Here is a 26,188-nt window from a genome sequence, read left to right as displayed (position 1 = left end):
AGGGTTTCACCCTTTCACCCATAAGCACATAACTTGTGACAGAATTAAAACTAGACAAAAATTAGCTTTGTAACATTTTTCATGACCTTTTATCTAGATTTCCCCCTTCCATCTTCATAAACCTCCTGCTCCCTCTTGCTCTCCTTTCTAAATTAGATTCTGTACCATCACTTGTATCAGAATAATTAATTATTCATATTATAAGGCAGGACAAGAACATCCTAGGGCTTGCGCTCCATTTTTTCTCCCTTTCTGAGTTTGGACACCTTGATTAATATCATTATATTTTCCAATGTATCTGTTTTTCCTTAAATTTTCATCATTGCATTCTTCTTGTTAGCCGAATAATATTCCATCTTGTTTCGTTATCTTTTTCGTCTGTTAATGGACAGCTAGGTTGGTTCCCTTGCCTTACTGTAATCAAACATGGAAATGCAAATTTCTCTAGGGTAGTGTTGTTAGTTATTTGGGTATATACCCAGGAGTCAAATAGCTGGGTCTGGTGGAAGATCCATTTTTAGTTTTTGGGGAACCTCTGAATTGACCTCCATAATTTGCACTTACACTAGCAGTGAGGAAGGAAGAGCTCTGCTTCCCCATTGTCTCTCCAACTTTTAGTATCAGATTCTTTTAGAACAGATATTCTGTCTGGGGTGAGGTGGTATCTGAAGTTGTTTTAATTTGCATTTCCCTGGTGGCTAGGGATGCTGATCAATTTTTACAGCAGTTATTGACTGCTCAGGTTTCTTCTTTTGAGAACTGTCCATTTGTTGACTGGCAGTTCCCTTTCCAAGTGCTTAATTTTTGCAGTTTTCTGTAAATTCTGTATATTAACCCCTGTCTGAAGTACAGCTGGGAAAGATTTTCTCCCATTCTGAGAGCTATTTGTTTGGTCTGCTGGATCTTTTTCATTCCAGCTTGTCATTAACTTGAGAGCAACAGGAAAAATTGTAGGCAGTTCTAATAAACCAGTACTAGAATATCTGCATCTGTAAAGGTGACCGCTCCAATGAGTTGGAGAATTATGGATGATCAGTGATATATGATTTGTAGCCACAGATAGTAGTCCAAGTGAGAGATTAATTAGTCTCAGATTAGCTATTCAGTGGGAAAAAAGTGGATGAATTATGAGAGACTGTTATAAATGTAGGAAGGATTCCATGAAGGTGTGAATTGGGTCCTGATGGAGAGAGGAACCCCAAGGTGCATCAAGGAGCATGCAGTTTCAAGTTTGTGGACTCTTTGCAAGATTTAATGTCTTTGTCTCAACAACAAACAAACAATCAAATAACCCATGAAATGCTCTGTATGGTGCTACTGTTTGTTGTTATCTGTGGAAATATTCACAAGTAAATTAATTAGACACCAACAGGCCAATTGTTACATGTCGTGTTGCCCAAAGTAAATAATCAGAACCTTGAGGACAGTAAGTATAAAGAGATTATACTTGTGTGTAACTCATATCATACTGTATCCATCCTGTGATACCCAGTTGTGCCCTCTGTGTAGCACCTTAACCTTCATACCCTCCTTTGCAGTCCCCCCTCTTTCCAGCTGGCTTTTATGTTCCAGGAGACTGGGAACTTGGAGTCTGTTTCCTTGGTTTCTGTATCAACTAGCATCTGGCTAGGTGAGAGACTGGAGGCCAGGAAGAAGGGAGAAGCCAGGTCTTCTCCCTTGTGTCTTGAGTAGTAATCTAGGCTGAAGGGTGATTCATTCTGTTTTTATCCTGTATGCCCAGTGACCATAGTTCCTTGGCTAGGCTCCACTCCCTTCTGTTGCTGCCTTCTGGTGTGCCTCAAGGTATGCAGTGTGGTTTTCTAAGTGTCCCTTGCCTCGACCACCAATTCCTCATAGGAAAGTTCTCTAGCTTGATGCTTAGAGACCTTTGTTTAACAGGTCCACTAAATTCACTCAACTAGATCAATTTTTGTCAATTGTTAAATAGTTCTCTTTTCAGCAGGTGAATGTCATATACTTTTTGAAACCTGGAAATATGTATTAAGGAGGATAATATCCTATAAACGTAAACAGGCTCAAAATTATAACCATGTTGTGATTTGGCAATAGAGAAATTTATTACTACTCCTTTCAACTTTATTTTTTCAGCTGACTGGAGCCTCAGAGTTGAAATAAATGTTGCTGTTTGAATTCCTTAAATAGAGTTTAGCTAGTTTTAATTTGAAGAGGAAACATTCTTCTGTAGAGTCAGAGACAAGAATAAGCACAACTTAGAGTAACAAGGAACATATTTTGGAAAAAAAGCTTGCCATTCTGTCATAGTATTACATGCCATCTTGCTCATTTTATGGATAGTTTTAATTTTTTATTTCACTCCATCAAAGTTTTCTAAAAAGCAGTGATGTCACTGGCGACGAATCTCCTCTGCTGTTTAAACATTTATGGGTGTTGTCTCTGTGTCCCTTACAAAAACATGCTTTTCCAAGATAAACTTAGTAGTTACTAACTGATCAATGCACTTACAGGTTTATTGGAAATACATAGGATCACTGTTATGCTTTAGAGATTTATTTTATTTCTATTTATGTGTATACACCCATGAGTGCAGGGATCTGTGGAAGCCAGAAGAAGGTGTTCAAGCCTTTGGAGCTGGAGTTACAGGCAGTTGTGAGCCACTCAGCATGGGTGCTGGAACTGAACACAGGTCCTCTGGAAGAGCAGTAAGCACTCTTAACCACTGAACCATCACTACAGCCTGCTACCGTGTGTTTTAAAACAAAATATGTAGATACAGGACAATTCTTGGATGAGCCTGCTTCAAATATTGTTGGAGCAGACATATCTATTTGAAAGCAATGCATTTGGGTGAATGCCATGTACCAAAGCGATGTCTACAACATTAACCAACTGCAGCCCACAAACAGTTCCCATCACTACAAATAAAATGCTTGACCTATTAAGCACCTTCTCTTCATTCTCCTACTTAGCATTGGTAATAGTGGATCTCCTTCAGTTCTCTGTGGATCTACCAATCTTGACATTTCATCTGAACAGAACCACACAGTCCAAAACATTTTTGGTCTGGTTTTGTCACATTTTGAAGTTCTTTCAGCTGTGACAGGTATCAGCTCTTCATTTCTATTTATGGTTGAGGAATGACCATTTGTACGGATAGACTTCACTCTGTTTATCCTTTTATCTGTAGATGGGTATTTGGAGTGCTTCCACTTTGGGGTTGTTATGGAGGTAGGAGTCTGTACTTGTTCACATACCTACATCCATCCAACCCTTCTGGGTACAGTCAAAAGCATAGAATAGTGAGGTTATGATGGCAATTTTCTGTTCAACTTTTTGAGGAACTGCCAAACTATTTTCTGTAGTGGCAAACCATCTTACACTCCTAATAGCAGTGCATAAGAATTCCAACTTTCCCACATCCTGACCAACACTTGTTCTTTTCTTCATTTTCAAAATAAAATTATTATATTCTTCCCAGTGGGTGTGAAGCCATACCTCATTGTGGTTTGGATTTGTATTTCCCTAGTGACTAATGATGTTAATCATTTTCTTATGTGTTTCATGGATCATTCACATGACGATCTTTGATGACGTGTCTATTGTATTTAATTTCCCTTTTTAACATGAGCTGAGATATTGTGCATACTAAGCATTTATGAGAGTTGCCTTTTGCAAATAATTTTCTCAGCCTATAGGCAGTCTTTTCCCTTTCTTGCTTACTGTTCTTAGCTATGGATAGATTTTAAATTTTGATGAAGTCCAATCCATTTTATGCTTTCATTACTCCTGGTTTTGGTATTGAATCTAAGTGTCTATTGCGAAATCCAAGGGCATAAAGACCCATTGGTATTGAAAACCTTGTAAAGCACCAGGTAGTGGTGGTGCACACCTATATTCCCAGAACTCAGGAAACAAAGGCAGGTGGATCTCTGAGTTCTAGGCCAGCTTGGTCTACAAACACAGCCAGGGCTACACAGAGAAAAGTTGTTTCAAAAAACAGAGAGAAAGGAAGAAAGGAAGGAAGGAAGGAAGGAAGAAAGAAAGAAAGAAAGAAAGAAAGGAAGGAAGGAAGGAAGGAAGGAAGGAAGGAAGGAAGGAAGGAAGGAAGGAAGGAAGGAAAGAAGGAAGGAAGGAAGGAACTTTTAAAGCAACATTTGTTTATGTGTGTGTGTGTGTGTGTGTGTGTGTGTGTTTGTGTGTGTGTGTGTGTGGCATTTATATGTGTGCTTGTAGATTATGAAACTATAGAAAAACCACAATAGGAAGAAGAAAACTTAAGGAGATGCCAAGTAGACAGATAATAAAACACTAGGAAAGCAGAGACTAAGCAGGTGGAGGATGGGACCAGGTGGGGAGAACACAGGGCAGGGTGGGGTGATGGAGGGGACAAAAGACAACATTCTAATGGCACATATGTATGAAGATGGTGAAACCCATTGCTTTATAAAGGAACTTGCAGAATTGTTCAATGAGATTGATGAGCATACCTATCATATTGTTTAGGTTATTATAGTAACAACATTACTGAATCAACAGATTGAATGCTTTAAAAACAAACTAGTGGCTTATATATGCACATTCACAGACCTAAAGACTAAAAGACTTACTTATGGTTTTCAAGACTGGCAAAAAGGCACTTTACCCACTTTACATGTAGGTATATGTGTGTGTCTAGCTTATTTTTTAATACAATTTCCACTTACAACCATTTCTCTACAAATGAGATTATTTCACTTTTTCATATAGTTGCACAAAATTTCATAGGAATTATCATGTCTTTTTGCTCTAGTTTTCTATTAATGGACATCTAGGCTGGTTCTGTGCCATGTCAATGAATCTAGATGTGTGAGTGTCTCTGGCATGTTGAGTTAGAGTCCTATGGGTTCATCCCTAGAGTGGTAGAACTAGGTTATGTTGCAGCAATAATTTCAGTTTCTTGAGGAAACTTTATATCAGCAGTTCTTAATCTGTGAGTTCTGACTCTTTTGGCGTTACATATCATCTCCTGTATATCAGATATTTACATTATGATTCATAACAGTAGCAAAATTCCAGTTTATGAAGTAGCAACGTAGAAATTGTATGACTGGGGGTTGCCTCAACATAAGGAACGATATTAAGGAAGAGTCCCAGCATTAGGAAGGTTGAGAACCACTGGTTTGTACTGATCTCTACAGTAGCTGCACCAGTTCACATCTCCAGCAGTAGTGAGAAGGTTCTATTCTTCCTGCATTCTTGCCAGCATCTGCTATGATTTTTTTAAAAATCTTATCCTTTTGACTAGGCTGAAATGGAATACAGAAGCAGTTTTATTTGTGCCTTCCCCTTGGGTAAAGATGCTGATCCCTTTTCAAGTGTTTTTGGCCATTTTCTTTAGTTCTGAGAGCCCTCCATTTAGGTCATTACCTCAGGCACAGATTGGACAATTTTATTTTTCTCTGGCCTTAATTTTCATAGTTACTTGCAAACCCTGGGTCTTAACCCCGTGTTCAAGGCGTAGCTGTCAGAGACTGTTCCCTATTCTGTAGTCTGAGTCTCCACTTTGGTGGTTGTTTCCTTCCTTGTTCAGCTTCTTAATTTCTTATAACCATGTTAATTCTTAAGACTATTTCCCCTGATTTTGAAGTCCTGTTCAGAAAATCCTTGAAGTGTAAAACACACCTTGAAGTAAGTGTGTTTTATAGCAATTTACATTTAAGGTATTACATTAAGGTTTTGATCCATTTTGATTTGATTTTTGAGGAGAGTGAGAGACAGGACTCTAGTTTCATTCTTTTATACAATTTTTTTCAGCATCATTTCCTAAAGTCTGTCTTTTCTCCAATACACACTTTTAAGAGTGCATCATTACTATTCTCTTAGTGTGGTCAAACATCCTGAGCAAGGCCGCTTATAAAAGGAAGAGTTTATTTGGAGCTTATGTTTCCAGAGGAATGGCCTACCATGGTGGGGCAGGCATGACAGTAGACAGCTGGAGCAGGAACCTGGGAGATGCATCTTAACTACAAACACTGTTGTTTAATTGGAAGAGGGGCTCTCAACTCCCAAACCCATCCCTAGTGACATACTTCCTCAAGCAAGACTGCATCTCCCTGTAACCTTCCCAAACAGTGCTGCTAACTGGGGACCAAGTGTTAAAGTACACAAACCTATGGAGGACATTGCTCATTCAAACAACTCACTCCAAACATCTTTGTTGGACAGTTAGGTGACTGCAACTGAGTGTATTTCTGGGTCCTCTATCCTATTCCATTAGTCTGTATCTCTATTTTTGAGACAGCACCACGCTGGTTTTGTCTATATGGCTCCCTACTAGAATTTAGGGTCGCATATATTGTCTTTCCTCCAGTATTGTCCTTTCTGCTAAGGGCAACTCAAGCTATTTAGAGCCACATGGGCTAGCTATAATGGATTATTCTGCATATCTGGAAGAATAACAACTTAAGAGTATGGTCTTCTGATGAGTTCTTGAGTTTTATTTACAAGAATTTGGTTGAGAACTTTTGCATCTATAGTTCATGAAGGGACTTGGTCTATAGCTTTCTCTCTTTGATTTGTCTTTATCTGGTTGGCATCAGGCTAATGCTGGCCTCATAGAATGAGTTTAGTCTTCCTTCCCATATTTTATGAAACTGGTTGAGGAGCACTGGTTGAGCTCTTATTTAAAGGTTTGGTAGAGTTATGCAATGAGCGTGTTTGATCCTTAACTTCTTTTTCTAGGAGCCTTCTTATTACTGCTTCAATTTTGATGATCAGGATGGATTTAAGTTATTTGTGCCTTTTTTGACTTCATTTTGTATGTTATATATATGTAGGCATTTATTCATTTATTCCAGATTTTCCAGTTTTTAAATATGAATTTTAAATTACTTTTTAATGTATCTTCATATTTCATTGGAAACTGTAATAACACTGTGGCCTTGAACTCAAAGAATTCTGCCTCTAGTTTCCTACCACTGGCATTAAAGGCATGTGCTAACTTTATTCTTTTTTATTTTTGTTTTTCGAGACAGGGTTTCTCTGTGTACCCCTGGCTGTCCTGGAACTCACTCTGTAGACCAGGCTGGCCTTGAACTCAGAAATCCGCCTTCCTCTGTCTCCCAAGTGCTGGGATTAAAGGCTTGCACCACCACTGCCCGGCTTTTTAAAAGGCATTTTTATTAGATATTTTCTTCATTTACATTTCAAATGCTATCCCCAAAGCCCCCTATATCCTCCCCCTGCCCTGCTCCCCAACCCACCCACGCCCGTTTCCTGGCCCTGGCATTCCCCTGTACTGGGGCATATGATCTTCGCAATACCAAGGGCCTCTTCTCCCATTGGTGGCCAACTAGGCCATCTTCTGCTTCTTTATTCTTTTAAAAATATTTGTTATTATTTTTAAATTTGTGTGTAAGGATATATATATGGGGGTCCTGTGTTTGTGGGTTCCCAGAGAAACCAGTAGAGGGCATCTGACCTTCTGCAGTTATATATGACTGTGAACCACTCTGTGTATGTGCTGGGAACGAAACACAGGACATCTGGGAGGGTAACAACCATTCTCAACTGCTGAGGCATCACTCTAGCCCTGTGAACTTTAGTCTTGTGTTCTCATTATTGAGACTACCTTTCCTTCTCCTCTGTGTGTAGGATCTCTTTAAGTGTCTTTCTGCAGAACAATCTTGGTGATCATGAGTTGCTTGAGATTGTATTTATCCTCAAATGTCCCAGTGTTGAAAGATAGCTCTGCTGAATATAGCACTATTTGCCAATTACCCTTTGAGCCTGAAATCTATCATTCCATGCTTCCATGGCTTAGACGATTTCTGATAAAGGATCTGAAATCATTCTGGTGTTTCTGCTTTTGTAGAAGAGTTCAGATTTTTCCCTTACAGCGTATATCTGTTTTCTTTGTCTCTTCTGGATTGTTGGGGTGTTGTATTATCCAGTAAGTGGCGTATGTAGGTTTATCTCTCACCACCACGTAGCAAGAAGGAAAGAACAGATTCCACTTTTCTCGAGATACCACTGTAGAATGTGCTATGAAGTTAAAATTGTTTAAAGTTAAAATTCTTTAAGATCTTACAGACAATAAATGGCAAGTATAAGGCACTCATTTAAACTGACTTAACAGTGTGTATGTCTCATTCCACTCTGCTGCACACACTATCATTGTTCAATGACAAAGAGGAGGGCAGAGAGAAAGAGGAAGAAATCCCACATTTGCTGTGTTGGTGCAACACAATGGACCTTATTAAGGTACTTTAGCATCTGTCTTCCCACAGTTCTTGAACCATCTTAAGTAATATGCTGATGCTCTGGTTTTAACAAAGCAAAATGTGCCTCAAAGCATTGCAATGCACTGTACATCATATATAGCCTTACTCTTGCTTCATCTCAAATTGGCTTGACACCTGTGGGTACTTAGGGGAGACTCCAGTGTGGTAAAGTAGTCTTTCCAAGACAGATAACCGAATAATTCTGTTCTCGTTTTATTCTGTTGCTATGGCAAATGCCAACTGGAAGAGGAAAGAGTTTATTTTATTGTATACCCCCAGGTCACAGTCCATCACTGAGGGAAGTGAGTGAAAACTCAAGCTAGGAGCCATGGGCAAGAACTATAGAGGAATGCTGATTGCTTGGTTGTTCTCTGGCTCATGCTCAACTAGCATTTTATATAGTCCAGATCCATTTGCATAGGAATGGAGACACCCACAGTAGATGGGGCCCTCTCTCATTAATCATCAGTCAAGGCAGTCTCTTTCAGACATGACTATAGTCCGATCTGATCTGGGCAATTTCTCAACTGAGTTTGCCTCAGATGACCCTGTGCCAAGTTGATAGCTAAAACTAACTATAACTTCTGCTTTGCTTTGCTTTCCATTGCTGTGATAGTCACCACGACAGAAAAAATATAATAATAATAATAATAATAATAATAATAATAATAATAAAAACTTACAGGAACATAGGGTTTGTGCCAGCTTATGTCTTTAGGTAACAGTCTATCACCAAGGGAAGTCAGGGCAGGAACATAAGGCAGGAACTGAAGCAGAGACTATGGATGAATGTTGCTTACTACATTGCTTCCTCTCTCTGCCTTGCTCAGCTAACTTTCTTATATAGCTCAGACCCACTGTCTAGAGATAGTTGCACTCACAGTGGGCAGGGTCCTCCTACATCAATTTAACACTTAAGACAATGTCTTACTGATGGGGACACAAGACAATCTGATCTAAGCAATTCTTCAGTTGAGGTTCTTTTTTCCCAGGTGACTCTAGACTTGTCAAGTTGACAGCTGACACTAACTAACTATGACACCATTTAAAAATTCTCATGACTATTATACATAAGGTTGCTATGAACATAGTGGAGCATGTGTCCTTCTTACCGGTTGGGACATCTTCTGGATATATGCCCAGGAGAGGTATTGCGGGATCCTCCGGTAGTACTATGTCCAATTTTCTGAGGAACTGCCAGACTGATTTCCAGAGTGGTTTTACAAGCTAGCGATCCCACCAACAATGGAGGAGTGTTCCTCTTTCTCCACATCCTCACCAGCATCTGCTGTCACCTGAATTTTTGATCTTAGCCATTCTGACTGGTGTGAGGTGGAATCTCAGGGTTGTTTTGATTTGCATTTCCCTGATGAGTAAGGATGCTGTACATTTTTTCAGGTGCTTCTCAGCCATTCCGTATTCCTCAGGTGAGAATTCTTTGTTTAGCTCTGAGCCCCATTTTTTAATGGGGTTATTTGATTTTCTGGAGTCTACCTTCTTGAGTTCTTTAAATATATTGGATATTAGTTCCCTATCTGATTTAGGATTGGTAAAGATCCTTTCCCAATCTGTTGGTGGCCTTTTGGTCTTATTGACAGTGTCTTTTGCCTTACAGAAGCTTTGAAATTTTATGAGGTCCCATTTGTCGATTCTCGATCTTACAGCACAAGCCATTGCTGTTCTATTCAGGAATTTTTCCCCTGTGCCCATATCTTCAAGGCTTTTTCCCACTTTCTCCTCTGTAAGTTTCAGTGTCTCTGGTTTTATGTGAAGTTAAGGACACATGCTCCACTATGTTCATAGCAGCCTTATTTATAATAGCCAAAAGCTGGAAAGAACCCAGATGTCCCTCAACAGAGGAATGGATACAAAAAAATGTGGTACATTTACACAATGGAGTACTACTCTGCTATTAAAAAGAGTGAATTTATGAAATTCCTAGGCAAATGGATGGACCTGGAGGGTATCATCCTGAGTGAGGTAACCCAATCACAAAAGAACTCACACGATATGTACTCACTAGTAGGTGGACATGAACCCAGAAACTTAGAATACCAAAGTTACAAGTTGCAAAAGACATGAAACTCAAGAAGAATGAAGACCAAAGAGTGGTCACTTTGCCCCTTCTAAGAATTGGGAACAAAATACCCATGGAAGGAGTTACAGAGATAAAGTTTGGAGCTGAGACGAAAGGATGGACCATCTAGAGATTGCCGCACCCGGAGATTCATCACATAATCAGCCTCCAAACGCAGACCCCAATCTCATATGCCAGCAAGATTTTGCTGAAAGGACCCTGATATAGCTGTCTCTTGTGAGGCGATGCCAGTGCCTGGCAAACACAGAAATGGATGCTCACAGTCAGCTACTGGATGGAACACAGGGCCCCCAATGGAGGAGCTAGAGAAAGTACTCAAGGAGCTAAAGGGGTCTGCAACCCGATAGGTGGAACAACAATATGAACTAACCAGTACTCCTGTAGCTCATGTCTCTAGCTGCATATGTATCAGAAGATGGTCTAGTTGGCCATCTTTGGGAAGAGAGGCCCTTCGGTATTGCAAACTTTATATACCCCAGTACAGGGGAATGCCAGGGCCAAGAAGTGGGAGTGGGTGGGTAGGGGAGTGGGGGTGGGAGGGTATGGGGGACTTTTGGGATAGCATTTGAAATGTAAATGAAGAAAATACCTAATAAAATATATAAAAATTCTCATGAGTTATGAGAACTTTTCTTCAATGTACGATATCTCTTATCCTTAATGGAACTTTATCAATTTTTTTTGACAAGCCTCTCTGACAATGAGAAGAAACCACTTCTCTCAACATCAGCCTCCAGACCCAGTTGACAGAGTGCTATGGTGCAACCTATCAGTCACTCCAGCCACCACAGATCCTCATCTGGTATCAGGAACATCTTGCCCTTCCTCCTTCTTCTCTTGGCACAGACATGAGATTAAGAGGAACCCACACCCTTGACCTTTCAAAGTCAGTCTGTGCTTTATGCCAGACACATCTAGTTGAAAGAAAAGAGAGCCAACAGGCAAAACAAAGATTGATCATGACACATCTAAACATTGTAAGTTTGCTACACAGACCTAAGGAGAGAAGCTTAATAGTTCTTTGAAGGGTAACCCACTGTCCTGGTCCAAGAGTGTTGCTAAGAAATTCATCCTTTCAGGGTCAGTTGGTAGCCCAGAGCATATCTGTGTTAGAGCCCAGCAGGGTCCAGCACTCATAAGTGCTCATATTGACTCTAATCTCAGTTCATATGGTTGTTACTTCTGAAACATGTATGCAATTGTATAACACTACAAAGCAATACCAATCAATGATAGGACTTCTCCATTTAAATACTTTTCTTTGATCATTTTTATTAAATTTTACATGTTTTTGATATTTTTTCTTGTCAACATGAGTCTCAGTTATTAGAGAAGCACATTAAAACTGGCTCATGAAAATACAGGGGAAATGCATTAGCTTGCTTCATAGAGTGGCTCAGCTTAATATTATGACTACAAAGCTATATTTAGGATCCTGTGTCTCTCCCTGTTTTGGCTGCTTTTCTCTGGCTGGCTTTATTTTCCAGAGAGCTCTTGTGACAGCAATACTGGTGTCACCAAGAAAGCATCTGAGCAGTTTGGTCATCTAAGCTAGAAGATAAATCTACTACTGCAATGGTCTTGGGACTGCCTTCCAGGTGCTCATATCTGGATCCATCATGTAGTCAGGTAGTTGATGAACTCTTATTGGCTGGATCTGGGTCACATGGCCAACATGGAAACCTATAAATAGGAAGCACCATTCTAAAGGACATGGTATAAGACCCCAAGAAAGAGTTTGTTGTATTAATAATTTTATCTCAGTCAAGGGTTTTTACCCTGCTTTAGAACATCCAGTTTCCAGATAAAAGACACAAAACTTATAAGTCTTTAAAACACTGGACGTGGGCAGATATCTACCCTCTAAGTTATTAGTATTTATTTTTCTATCAATAACCCTGAGTTATAACGTTCCATGTTTCATCTGGGCTGCTTTTAACTCCAATTGGCAAGCCCTCATGGCCCTGTTTTTATGATTCACCTACCCCATGGCATCTTCTCCTCTCTCCACCTTCACTGACTTCCCACCAGCCCTCTGACCCCAAGCCCAGGAACCAAAACTTCACCTACTTCTGCCCAGCTAGAGGCTGTAGGCATCTTTATTCAACCAATAGTTTTATTAGGGAGCAAGATCACATTGCATCACTTGGTATATTTGAGGATTCTCTTCTCATCTTTAGCATTGCAATTCATAGCACTAGACCAAACCTCAACAAGAGTTTCCCACAGAGCATGAGATTGACACATCCAGTTGAAAGAAAAGAGAGCCAACAGGCAAAACAAAGATTGACCATGACACATCTAAACATTGTACGTTTGCTACACAGAATTTGTAAACTTGATTTTTGTGGGATTAGATAAACACAAGATTTTTAAAAAATCAGATCCACAATTGAAGATACATTTTAAAAGATTATTTCAAAATCTTTATGTTCCCGGGTAAAAGGCCATAATTGCCTACCATTGTAGTTTTACTCAGTCCGATGTATTGCTGATTCTCAGCCATTTCAACAATACATAGAACACTAATTCTATACTAGATAGTATAATTTTCTTTGGGAATTGTATGTTAAGAAGAGAAATACCCTTGCTACCACAAAGCTTATACCATGCATGAACTTTCCATTGATATGAAACTTTCTAGAGTGGCTGAGCTTGTGCTAGAGAGTCACCTATGTTTCCATGAGCAAGTCTGCACATCTATTGATTGAATAAATTGAGTAATGGTATTGTCTTGAATTGATGGATGACATTTTTCTGGTATCCACCTTCATCTTTAAACTACTGATGTAGGCTGATTGGCTCACTGTCTCACAGCAGGAGGATCAAAGTGGGGACAAAGTTTATCAACTCTAGTGTGTAAGCCTTTCAAGAGGTGTATCATAATACACTAAATGATGCATAACTTCTCCTATGCCCTGGGTATTAGCCAAATATACACACATGCAGGCACATATGCCCCACCCAGAGGTTTATTTGTAGAAGTCATTAGAAAAAAATCCTTAAGCATACCCAAAAGAGCTGTGTGACAATGACATTTGGTTTATATCCTTTTAGGGAGTCATATTTATTCCCCAGGGACCCTTCTCCTGTCTTTTCACCAGTGGGGTTGTAAATATAGTAAGTGAAGCCAGTCTCATAGTTCTCTTGTCAGTGAGGCTAGGTGCTGAGGATCAGCCTCAGTTGGTGTTTTGGGGGAAGTGGGGGTGGGTCGGGAAGGTGTCTCCAGAATGGGAGGATTGGGTCAGCATGAAACCAGTCTTGGGTAAGGATGCAGGTGCAAGCTGGTAGGTAAATTACTGTTGCTCTAAAGCTATGGCCAGAGACAGCTTTCAGGTTCGTTCTCTCTCTCTCTCTCTCTCTCTCTCTCTCTCTCTCTCTCTCTCTCTCTCTCTCTGAATTCACCTCAGTCTTATTGGTTACACACTTCCTTGTTATACGAAAATACACAATCAAAAACCTTTTCATTATTTTCCTCAAACCTGTTATTTTCCCCCAAGCCCCCATGTAATTTTTTCACCAGAAAGCACAATGTACACATAAGGTCACAGTTCAGTATCTACAAAAGCAAGTTATACATAAATGTTTAACTCTCAAAAAAAACCCTTCAAATCACAGGCCAACTGGGCTTGATCTTGCAGTTACAGAATTAACAGGAGAGCAGAAAGGTGCTAAACAGGTCAGGGCAATGTTAATATTTTTTAGCTTGTCTAAATTGGCAGAATCTCTTCTTCTGGTTTATTGAGTTCATTTGAATATCTATTTGTACAATGCTTTTCAAACTCTTTTCCATATGCAATATTCATTCCTCTTGCAGCTTCTCCCAGGGCTCCTTCCCAAGCCCAAGTTCTATCTCTTAGATCTTGTAGCCTAATTTTCTTAGGCAGGCAATGCCAGGGGCTCGAATCAGTAAGTTCCAGTCTCTGCAGGAAGGTCAGTTCACGAATCCAAAGGCCCCTCATGGGGTCCAAAGACTTCTACCCATCCTTTATCATTTTTTATGCATATATCTTCCAATTTTCTCCAATAATATTTCTGAATCAAGCTTTTCTATTATTAGAGATGTCCCCTCATGGGCGCTCTCACCACTGCTCGTTAATCCAGTTGACACAGCTATTTCTTCCTCTGTCTTTTCCCTTGTATTTTATGTGGGCATCTCTGTCCTTAGTGACCCAGTCCCAGTACTTCTTTTCCTTGGGGTCTTCAATTCTCTTAACTACTAAAGCTTCAGGTTTCTCAAAAAAAATTTTCCGCTTCAAGTATTTCCTGATACAACTTAATCATCATGAGCTGGCTAAGATTTCAAAGAGAACAATTAAGGCAGCCAGCCTCGACCTCCAGAACCCCTTGTCCCGTTATGCCTGGGTTGACTGCTTGAATGGCCAGGGCCAGAGCACTTTGTTCCTAATAGACACCAGAGCCATTCCCTTTTCTAGTAATGCTCTCAATCCTTTTTCCAGAAATCTTTCCCAGAAATCTTTCCCAGAGTTGCCTTTGAGGACAAATATGGTATAGAAAATGGCAAAACAGACAAATGTATAAGAAAAAGCAGTGCCGTCTGAATACTAGTAATACTAGGAAGCCAGAGATGCATTGTTCAGGGTGATGATGCTCTGGAAGTCAAAACTGTGTCATGAAGCCACATTGGCAACCATGTTGCACCTGACAGGAAGCTGAGGGAGAGGTGCTGGCTTCAGAGCCTATGAGCAGGCTGTAGGTAATGGATTTTCAGGAGGAAACTTCATGGGGGGTGTAGATCAGTGTTAGATGATGGGATAAGCATAGACAAAGCCCTCTGGCCTGGGTTCTACCCTAGCTCCACCATTCAGTCACTGAAGGAAGGACTAAGCTTGTATTTCTGTTACTATAGTGGCAAATCTACTTCCTTATACCTCATGCCTCTGGGATGGTCTGTGGGGACCAAATACAACCAACTCTAGGGTCATTGCTTTGAGTGTAGTAGAGAGTTGTTCATTTCTTTTAGGTGCCACTGTTGACTCAGTCAACCTTAGTTCTCCCCTGTCACATCTGCATGTGGGTTCTATCCCTTCAGGAGTGATACAGCATACAACACATGAAAGCCTATTTCTTTTCTTACACTTCCTAGTCTTTTGTAGTCTTCCTTTGGAAAAAGAAATCCATCTACTTCTCAAATTTTCCACATTCTAGGTTCTGATCAACAGGCCAGAGATGAGCTAGGATATGCAATTTGAGGAAGGATGATGGGTTTAGGTTTGCCTAATGTGAGATCCTGACTATGCAGCTTTGGCACAAGTTCCTTTATTCTTCATCTGTGAACAAGGAATAGTTCCCATGGTTCACAGGGATGTTGCTAAGGGATGGAGGAGCCACATGCCCCAGTAAATCAGCCATCATGTCCTTAGGACAGGCTCCTCCTACCTCAGAGCTCACAGTTCAGAAGTAGAGTGCAAACATTTTACAAGAATATTATAAATAAATAAATAAATAAATAAATAAATAAAGGTTATGTGGCCAGGAGAGGCTCACCTCAGGTTCTGAGCAAGGCATAGCATAGTTAAAGTCACACGACTAGCACAGTGAATGACCTCCTGACTGTAGGATTTTTGTGGCATCTCGGAGAAGGTGTGAATCTTTGTGTTTCTCTTTCTGTGCTGCTTATAGAACCCAAGCCTGCATTCTTTCTCTACAAAAATCCAGGGACTGGTTTAATAAGCCTAAAGATCACTGTCTTTGGACTGTATAGTATTCCATGTGTTTTTGGATTTTTAAGGACATGTATTGACAGCAGATTTTTTTTTTAAGTGAGAGAGTTAGGGCAGGACGGTCCATGCTAGTGCAACAAGCACATTCATAATGTAATGGCAACAAAAATGCCTTTCATTTTCTTCAAATTAATAATGAAAAGTATTTTAGGAAATTGGATGGGTCATAGAAGAAGAATTCTGGGCATTAGGAAGTTTGTTTTTATGACCAATAGTTAGTGTCATAAAATGGTTGTCTGTTGGCCCACCTATGGTGGGTTGGTGGTTTAGATCTGGAGTGCAGGGGTGTGACTGCCCTGTCCATGGTGATGTCGTTGAATGACTACTTTGACTATCATCTGAAAGCAATCACAGTGTTCCTTAGTAGGCTGAATAAGTCTTCCAAGACACAAACATCTCATCCTCAGAGCCTCTAAATGCTACTGCATCTGGTTGATGGCCACTGGAGATGTGATTCCATGAGGCGGGTTGTGATGAAGATGGTAGGCCATGATGGAGATGGTAGGCTGTGATGAAGATGGTAGGCTGTGATGGAGATGGTAGGCTGTGATGAAGATGGTAGGCTGTGATGGAGGTGGTAGGCTGTGATGGAGATGTCATGGATTTTCTATGTGACTCTTAAATATATTTTCAGAAATCCATATAACAGAGAAGCAGAAGCCCTGTGAAGATGGCTCACTGGAAAAGATTGTTTGCTATATAAGCATAGCAACCTGAGTTTAAATCCCCAGCACATACCTCAGAGGTATGTCTGGGAGGTTAGGAAAGGAGAATCCTAGTAGCTCATTGGCCTCATTGAAGTGATGGGCTTTAGGTTCACTGAGCCTCACAAGGCAGAGAACTACAAAGGAAGAAAACTGACATCTTTCTGTGGATTCCATGTATGCATACACACACACCAACTACACGCATACACACACACATACACACACACACACTATACACATACACCATACACACACACACGCACACACATACACTATATACACATACACAAATACACACACACAACCATACACACATATACATATATATATATACACACACATACACACACATACACTCCATACATACATACACAAAACACACACACATATTCCATAAGCACATATACAACCACACACACATATTCATATACACACACATGAAATACATAATTAGAAAACAAGAAAGAAAGAAATAGATATTGAGCACAGAATGGGGAAGGAGAAAAACAACATGGCCACCAGAGACCTGAAGCTGATTGGAGTGACACAAATAGAGTCAAGAATGTCATTGGCCACCAAAGACTGAAAGAGGCAAGGAATGGTTCTCCTCCTGTCTGGAGACAGTACAGCCCCACTGACACATTGACTTCTGTCTTGTTTACAGATGACTTTCTGTTATTTTAAGCCACAATGCTTGTGATCACTTGCGACTATTGCCACAAGAAACATCATCTGGCTTTTTCCCCAAATGTCACTTGTCTGAGCAGGACTATGAATATTTTAGCTTTATTTTTTGCCAAAACGATCTTACAAAATAAGTGCATCCATATTCTAGGATATCAGGAGTGTGTGTGTGTGTGTGTGTGTGTGTGTGTGTGTGTGTGTAGGTCAGAGCTGGAAGCCCCTCAAAGATTACCCAATGCTTAGAGGTCAAAGATAAGAAAATATACAGAAGGAGAGGGGCTTGAGCAGAAGCTGAGATGGCTAAGCAGTGCATCCAAGAGCAGGGGTCTGACTCAAGATTCAAGTTTCCTGACTTTGGCCAGGTGCTTCCTGAGGACTTCTGGCTCAGCAAACTAGCAGGAAAGAATCGCCTGAAAGATGCCCTGTGGCACTGACTTTCTAAAATGAATTTCAGATGGGCCCTTTTGCTCTGGTAATGGGCCCAAGGTAGAATTGGAGAACAAGAGATAACAAATGCTCTTGAAGAATCAAGATTTCACCAGGCATTGGAAAGAGATCCCTGGTACAGGGAGAGTGTGGCTAGGTGTGCTGGGCTTTGGGATTTGAGGGCTTGGCCAGAATCCTTCCTTTGCCACTCTGGTTCTGTGAACTTGGAAAAGTTTCTCTCTGGAAGATTCTGTTTCCTCAGCTGTAGTAACTGCATTTGACCGGGTTATTCTCAACATACAATGAGGTGCTGTATAATGAGGGTATCTTGTGCCATGCCTGTCAATCAACAATCAATAGATCCACATTTTATTCTATTATTGTGGGGAAAAGTATACTGTACAAAGGATAGGGGAGATTATCCTTTTAAGTATTTCCTACTTGGATGCTTTTTACAATGGCCGTGTAAATTTCTTTAAGAATCAGGAAAAATGGTGAAGCTGAAAAAACATGTCTACCTTGTGGTGACAGAGCCAGCTGGGATGTAGGATACTTGTGTGCAGTAGCTGAAAACAGTATTATCAGACGATCACTATTATCAACTTACTGTTGCTAACAGAAATGCCTACATCTCTCTTCTAGAAAATGCAAAACTGTAATTTTTTGTTGAATAAATATATAAGCAAGATCAAGGGCATCTTGGTCCTGGAAAACCTGAGGTGAGACCATCCTACAATCAAACAACTGTTCGTATGTAACAGCCTGATGCCCTGAGAGGAACTGGGAGCTGCTGCTCAAGAGACATAAGCTTCCGATCCAGCTGGCTGCTCCAAGATATGTGATTAGGCCGGTGGCTTCTGAGTTTGTTTCCTAATCCATGTAACATGCTTTTTTATTAGACTCAAAGAAGACCAAAGTTGTCAAACTAGCTAATGACTAGAAGGCAGACCAAAGGGGCACTGAAATGGCCATGCTCTATCAACTAGTGATTGCTACAGAATGAACCCCCATAGTCTATTTTGATTTTGTTCATTTGGTCCAACTGTCACATTTTAATTTATGTTTTCATCACTTCACTTTGGCCTATTAGCATTTTGGTTGGCTTTTCTGGCTCTGATGGGGGATTTCTATAGTTCCAAGAGGGTGCCTCTCCTCACATAGCCCCTGCCGGGTTCTCTCAGGGAATCCGTCTTTACATCCACATTGCCCTGTTCTCTCATGGAATCCATTCATATAGACCCCTTGCCATGTTTGCTCATGGAATTCTTCCATACCCCTTAGCACCTTTCAATGCCTCTCCATCTTTCAGATGTGGAAGAAGGAAAACATTTCTCAACTTTAAAGTCATCTTTTCTAATGAGAGCTCTGAAGAAATCTGAAAAATTTGTCCACCTGGCCCAGTTGCCAAGATGTCCTAGAGCCGTGCAACTTATCAAGATGGAGCAAAGGTTCCAGGTCCCCTCATCCTAATGCTTCCTCTTATCTGATGCCTAATCTCACTATCACTCTGAGAAGCATCCAGTGGAATCTGACCAACTGTTATTCGCTTTTGTGGGCATGTTCTAGCTAACTCTGGGATATTTCTTTCTGACTGATTGGCTCATAGTCTCTAAACTATAGAGACTTTCCCATGAGACAGGGTAATTGATTCTTTTGTTCCAGTGCTAGAAGCTGTACTGCCTGTCATCCTTACCTTTAGGAAGCTCAGGGCTCATCCACGGGAAGAACAATTAGGGAATCTTACTTTGAATATGGTACTATAAAGTACAAAGAACAAGACACTGAAGTAACATGTAATAGTGGGACCCTGAGTCAAGGGTATAGGGAAGGCCACCTTGAGAAAGTGACATCCAGTATTTATGGGTGAACTGACCAGCTATCATCTTCTGACCAGTGGGAAGTTCTGCAGTCAAGCCTATACCTACAAGAGATATCCCTAATCTTTTCTGACACATGGACCAGAAAGTTTCAAGCCATCCCCTGGATGTCTACCATTATCAAATTGCAGACACTCGTGGGATGGCTGAAGGCAAGCCAGTGTGGTGTCCTGAGCATGGGGCAGTCTCCGTGTTCTGCCTTTGCCACTGTGGGCTTTGAGATATTTAGTGAGATACTTATGTGATCCATAACTTCCATATTTGGGAAACAAAAGTGAAAATCTTCCAGGCCACTGTAAATAACTAATGAGATAATAAACACAACTTAGTTTAACTGCTAAGAACATGAAATAAAGAGGGGAAGGCGTTCGGAGGTCATCTGATCCAGCACCAAGGTGCAACACAGGATAGAAGATGCTGATCCCATTGGACAGTTCTTTTGAAGACTCACCCTGGCTCGGGCTCTGGAGTCCTATTCTTGCCATTAATTTACATATTTCCTTTATAATATCTAAAGCACGAAGAGCTAGATTTTAATTATTAGCTGCACAACTTGGACATGACAAAGGAGACAGTGCTCCTTCTTAATGAAATCACTGAAATTCTACTTGCCTGACATCATGGAATCCATCACCTCCTCACATCTCCGGAGCTGGAGTGGCTATGTCCTACCCTGATGGTAAATGGCTCTGTGGGGAAATTGTTAGGTTGAATCCAATTAACAAATGACTAAACTTAGGCTGGAAGGAAACAGCTGGTTTGACCTCTCTAGAAATCTGTGCATTTCAAATAACAAAGCTGTTACTGAACTGGTTTAGAGCTGAGGGCACTAAGCTTCACATGGACCTTATACAGTCAGGAGGCTGCTGGAAGGTGTCAAACCTTAACAACACAGATAGTAGCCACATTTACAGGTGGATGAAATGGAATAAAGGTCCACACCCCAGATCAATGGAGGCTAACTGTTAGTTTTGAGACATTTGTTGGTAAAGTACAGCAAGGTAGATACAAGCTCCTTAGATCGTCCGTGTCTGGTCAGTGTCAGCTTGTAGCTAGTCTACTGCTAAGGAGCAAAGCTGAAGTGGTGGCAGAGATCAGCTAGGATAACTGCTCGCTTGCCCCAGACTGATTATCAGCTGAACACCCAAAGGTTGGCTAGATGGCCCGAATGCCTCCTAAGTGTGTGCTAAATGGTACCTGATCTTGAGTGAATGATCCAGGTATGTTGCTGCTGATTGCTATCAGCCGGGATTGAAAACAGGGTCTCAGCAAAGATCAAAAGCTTTAAAAGGACAGCACATCCCCTTTCTTTGTGCTTCCTAAAGCATTTCCTCCCAACCCCTTTGGACGGAGCTCAGGAGTTGTTTCCTCTTTAGGATCACAACAAAGGGCAGTGGGGACAAGTCACCCTGGGAATTTTAATTGGCAAATGTCCAAATACCTGCCACACCCCACCTCCCAGTGTGTGTATGTTGAATTGAATTGTGTGTGTGTAGTATAGTATCTGTGAATCTGGTATGCATGTAATAGTTTGCATAGTGTGATCTGCATTTCTGTTATATATGATATATGCTATCCATATAATTTATGTGGCCCATATATGGTTAGTGTACATATGGGGGAGAGTGTGCTGAGGTGAGCATGTATATGTATTAAACATGTGAAATGGGCTATCCCTCAAGGCCACCCAGCTATAAGCTCTGTGCTAGCATCATCCTCCAAGAGCTCAGAGAAATCAAATACTGACAAGAAGGAGGCACGCACGGCACATGCTCCTCCAATTGACCAGGAACCTGTTCCGGTGGGGCACCTGGTATATTATGTAATTCATAGTATCCTATGAAGCAGTAAGTGGGATACTGAAATCAAAAGGTAAAACAGTTGTCCACGGTCATTTATCTTGTGTGTGGTGGGAGAAGGTTTTGACTTGCTTATGCAGTCAGCCAACCTGAGACAGGCAAGTGCCCAGGCAACAATGCAATAAAAGGTGAAGGACTATATAGCCAGAGGAGGTGGTAGAAGAAGATAGGGGCATTGAAGTCCTATTGTTAGACCCTGGGAAGCCTTCCACTGGAAGTCTTAAGGGAATGACATTCTTCAAAGTCGTCTTCTTTTGGCTTTCTGGGAAGACTTAGAATGAAGAATCGGGAAGTCAGTTCACAGAAACAGATCATTCCAAATAAATACCTTGTGTTCAACAGGAACAGCCAGGCCGAGTCCAGAGCAGTTATGATAGAATCCCCTAGGGTGTTGCTTTCCAAGGACAAGTTTCAGATTCTATATCGGTCAAGAGTTTGGGCTTTCTTTTTTATTGCGGCCGGACTGTGATCGCTATCTGCAAGGGAAACAGACAGTGGAAACTATTTCATTAGAGCCGATGAGAAAAACATATTTCCATAGTGCCCTGAATAGCAAAACTTGGCGTTTGAAGTCATTATTGAAATAATGGGCCAGGTGGGAAATGAGAACGATAAAGAGAGGAGAGAGGATGGGAATTTGGAAGGTCAAGCTGGTTGTTGATTGTTGGTGAGAATTTCTCACTCAACATTAGGCTGCTCACAAGGTTCCTTTTAGAGTCTCGCCTGGGTTGTGACATGGGGAGGAGGGGGGAGAGTATTTGTTTAAACTTCCACTGGTAGTGGCTTACTCAGGGCTCTCCAGGGCTGTCCAGTGGAAAGAACTCCATTGCTTCCTTTGTTTCTTTGTTCTCCATTCATTAGTTTACTGTGCCATTTTTTCATTCATTCATTCATTCATTCATTCATTCATTCATTCATTCATAGTTTCCTGATACTTCTTATGTATCGGGCTGTGAGTGAGGTGCTAAGACAGCAAAGACAAACCAAGGGCTTGTAGTCCCACGAAGAGGAATAAACTGTGGTCAGTCATAGCTTATGTGAGCATGCTATAGTAAAAGCAGGAAAATTGCAACCGAGTGTCATTTTGCTATACCTGTTTTGACCACTAAGAATACATTATATAGAGAATGTGTTCCTTGCCCTCTGCAGGCATCAAAGCCTAAGAAAATAAATTTTCTAAAAGGTCCTTGAACTAACAAGCCCGTGGAAGATACAGTCTGAATTATTGGCAAGGCCAATGAGTGAGATAGTGATGAGAAAATATTCCACCTCCAGGCTTCATGGGCAGGTTCGGTAGGAAGCCAAGGGATTCCACAATGGTTGAACTCACTATCTCTAGACCTACCATTTCCCAGATCTATTGGTAAATGACATTCTTAAATGAGAAATTCGAAGGGGAACAGCTTGTATGAGAGTGCCACTAATCTTGCTTTTAAACACATTTAACTTGAGATGGTTACAAGATACACCAGGGACTCCTCTTACAGCTGTGACAGTACCCTAGTCAAGGCAGTTGAGAGACACAGTGTTTTGACTATGGGATTAAGGGTGCAGCCCATCCTAGTGAGGAAGTCATGGTGGCAGGGTGTGTTGGCCATCTGGAAATAGAGAGAGGTATCCAGTTCACCTTTTCTTCTCTCTTCAAGCCTGGGACTGCAGTGGGTGACAGCTAGGGCACCTGTGGGTATGATCTTCTTCAGCTCTTGTTGTTCCAGGACACTCTTGGCAAACAATGAGGGATGAGTAAACACAGCAATCATAAGATATTCATTCTGGAGGACATTCCAGTCATAGATTTTTAATATGCATTTATTTTAGACTGTTACATTGTCTTAATTCTCAGATTCGACTCAGGTCTCTTAGGTCCTTGTGGAGAGCAAAGTTTGGAGCTGGCTGAAGTGGAAATATCTCATTTCTTTGGAAACTCAGTTATGCCATATGTTTGCTGGGGCAGACAGGCGAAAGAATGTTTTGCTGAAGCAGACACAGGTGAGAGGAGGTTTTGCTGAAGCAGACATGTGAGAGGATGTGTGATGTTTAGAAAGAATATAAATGACTCCACTGACAATGGGAGGAGGCTTTGGCCTTGGTTTGCTTTGCTCTGCCTCTTTATTCATTGCTGAAGACACTCTGGCATTAGTTAGCCTTGCCTCATGTCACTGATCCTTGTTTGGCGTGACTTCATAGAGAGTGACTCTTCAAAGAACGTCTTGTGATTTTCCAATGGCTTCTTGGCCACTTCTGAGGAGTTGGGTTGATTGGTAGAGCCTCACAGTTCTGGATTGAACTGCTGTTGCTGATTTGTGAATTGTGATTGCCGAGTGGACTGTACTGCTGCTGCTGCTGCTGATTTGTCATGGTGTTTTGCTAAAGGACTGGACTGATGACACTGAAGATTGGCATAGCCCAAAAGAATTATTTCTAAACAAGTTTACACACCCTTTGCCCTATCAGCCTTTCCTTTCTACTACCTCTGATGGCTAGTGGGCTAGAAGGGAGGTTGAAGCATTTAAGAACCCTCATTAAAGAAGGTTTTGAAAACTCAAAGCCAACACTTGGCATGTATCAACTCAGTGCCCCTCTCTCTGACTTTGTCAGTCCAATACAGCCGTGAGGTGGCAGGACAGTGTCTACTTTACAGATGGGGGATTGTAGGGTCAGAGTGATGAAGTGACTCAGGTAAGACAACTTATCCAGGAATGGTTTAAACTTCTACATCGAATCCACTAGTGGCAATTTAAAGCTTGTTCAGTTCAAACTAAATAAAATTAAACACTCACTTGAATTAGCCATGTTCTACCTACTCTATCGCATTCAGTTCTTATAGTTGCAGTTTTGTACAGAATTAGATAGAGAACATTTTCGTCTGTGTGGAAAATTCTACTCTAAATAGAATTGTTTGTACAGGTCAATGAAAGTGTTTATGATCATGCTCTGTTCTTCTTCATTAACTGTTGTCCCATGTCATGCAAGCATCTAAGGAGAAGGGTTCATCCTGGGTATCACTAGCAACCTTCTCCCTTCATCCAAGATGATGAGCGCCTGGAAGCTTTGTTCAGTCTGCTTTGTCTTATATGGGGTTCCATGGGATAGCTATGGACCAGGAGTTACATGAAAAGGGGAAAAGAAGGATGAATGGGCTGGCCTTTCTGTACCTACCTCCAGCCTCTGATTTGGAGACACCCTTGGACAGCAGCAGAATCTCAAGTTCTGACTCTGCCAATGAAAGAGATGAAAAAAAGAAAGAGTCCGAGATGAAACAACCTGAATGTGAAGTGTTAGCACCTCAGCAAGCAGAAAGCAAGTGCTTCATGGAGACAAACTCAAGAAGGAAAGAAGAGGCGGCAAAGAACCTAGATGGGGAAGAGGAGCCCAGAGAGCTTAACAACACACTGGAAAGTTACCTATGTCTGGTTCACCCCTCTGATACCTTTGTCCCCTTCTGTCTGATTTAGCATTCTACCACCTAGCCCCAGAGGCAGTGAGGGTCACCATAGTTTTCACTCAGTGCTCAAAAAGGATAGCTGGTCTTTCTGGGGCAAATGTTCTCACTAGGAGCATTCTTAACACTCAGTGAAGTTCAGGAGGACTGTAAAGCAGATTGTCACAGTGGAGTGGGAAGGTGTGACAATTCAGTCAATTCACACAATTCAAAATGGCTTGAGCTCCACACAGACATTGTACAGAGGATATGGTACCTCCTCAATAATAGCCACAGTGTGTGTGTGTGTGTGTGTGTGTGTGTGTGTGTGTGTGTGTGTGATTTACCTGTTATCAGCAGCTTCAAAACATTGGCTATAATGTTCAGCATGTCTGCAAAGCTAAGTCCCTTGTCCTTGGCCAGCTGGGTGCTCTGTTCTCTCCACCCTGCCCTGTGCTATTAGACTTCAAAACATCCATATATGTATGTGTATATGTACCCGTGCTATTCATAAAGGTCTACCTTAGTTTCTCTTATGGTTCCAGGCACTACAGAAGCCGTGGGTTACCGTGCAGACATGGCCAAGTCCAAGAACCACACCTCATACAACCAGTTCTACAAATGGCACAGAAATGGCATCAAGAAACCCTGGTCATAGAGATAAGAATCTCTTAAGGGGGTTGACTCCAAGTTCCTGAGGAACATGTGCTTGGCCAAGAAGCACAACAAAAAGGGCCTGAAGAAGATGCAGGCCAACAATGCAAAGGTAGTGAGTGCACACACCGAGGCCATTGAGTCCCTTGTGAAGCCTCAGGACATCAAGCCCAAGATGCCAAGGGGCCCCAGCTGCAAACTCAGCCATCTGGCTCTCATTGCTCACCCCAAGCTTGGGAAGCAGATTTGAATCTACATGGCCAAGGGGCATAGGCTCTGCCAACCAAAGCCCAAGATCCAAGCCAAGGCAGGGGCCACAGTTCCAGCTCAGGCCCAGGATTCGGCTCCAGCCCAGGATCCCAAAGGTGCCCAGGCCCCTGTGAAGGTTCCATGGAAAGGCTCCTGCCAGTGTGAAGATAGATGGACTGCTGTGACACCCACACACTATGTGCAGATGACCAGTGTCCTATGCTGTTTT

The 26,188-nt window shown here is 41.4% G+C and overlaps 1 protein-coding gene across 1 annotated transcript in view; it reads right to left on the bottom strand.

Moving 5' to 3' along the window:
- Positions 1-25,446, bottom strand: part of LOC147004238 (uncharacterized) — a 34,044-nt gene extending 8,598 nt beyond the window's left edge. Inside the window, 3 exon segments of the mRNA XM_085839521.1 lie at positions 18,341-18,372; positions 24,795-24,851; positions 25,404-25,446. Of these exon segments, the coding sequence (XP_085695647.1) occupies positions 18,341-18,372; positions 24,795-24,851; positions 25,404-25,446 (132 nt within the window).
- Positions 25,447-26,188: the final 742 nt, after the last annotated feature.

This window comes from Mus caroli, unplaced genomic scaffold, assembly GCF_978045245.1.
Source record: "Mus caroli unplaced genomic scaffold, Mus_caroli_1 scaffold_6, whole genome shotgun sequence".
Taxonomy (NCBI): Eukaryota; Metazoa; Chordata; class Mammalia; order Rodentia; family Muridae; genus Mus; species Mus caroli.
Note: the sequence above shows the minus strand (reverse complement) of the source record. Positions and strands in the feature narration are given on the sequence as shown.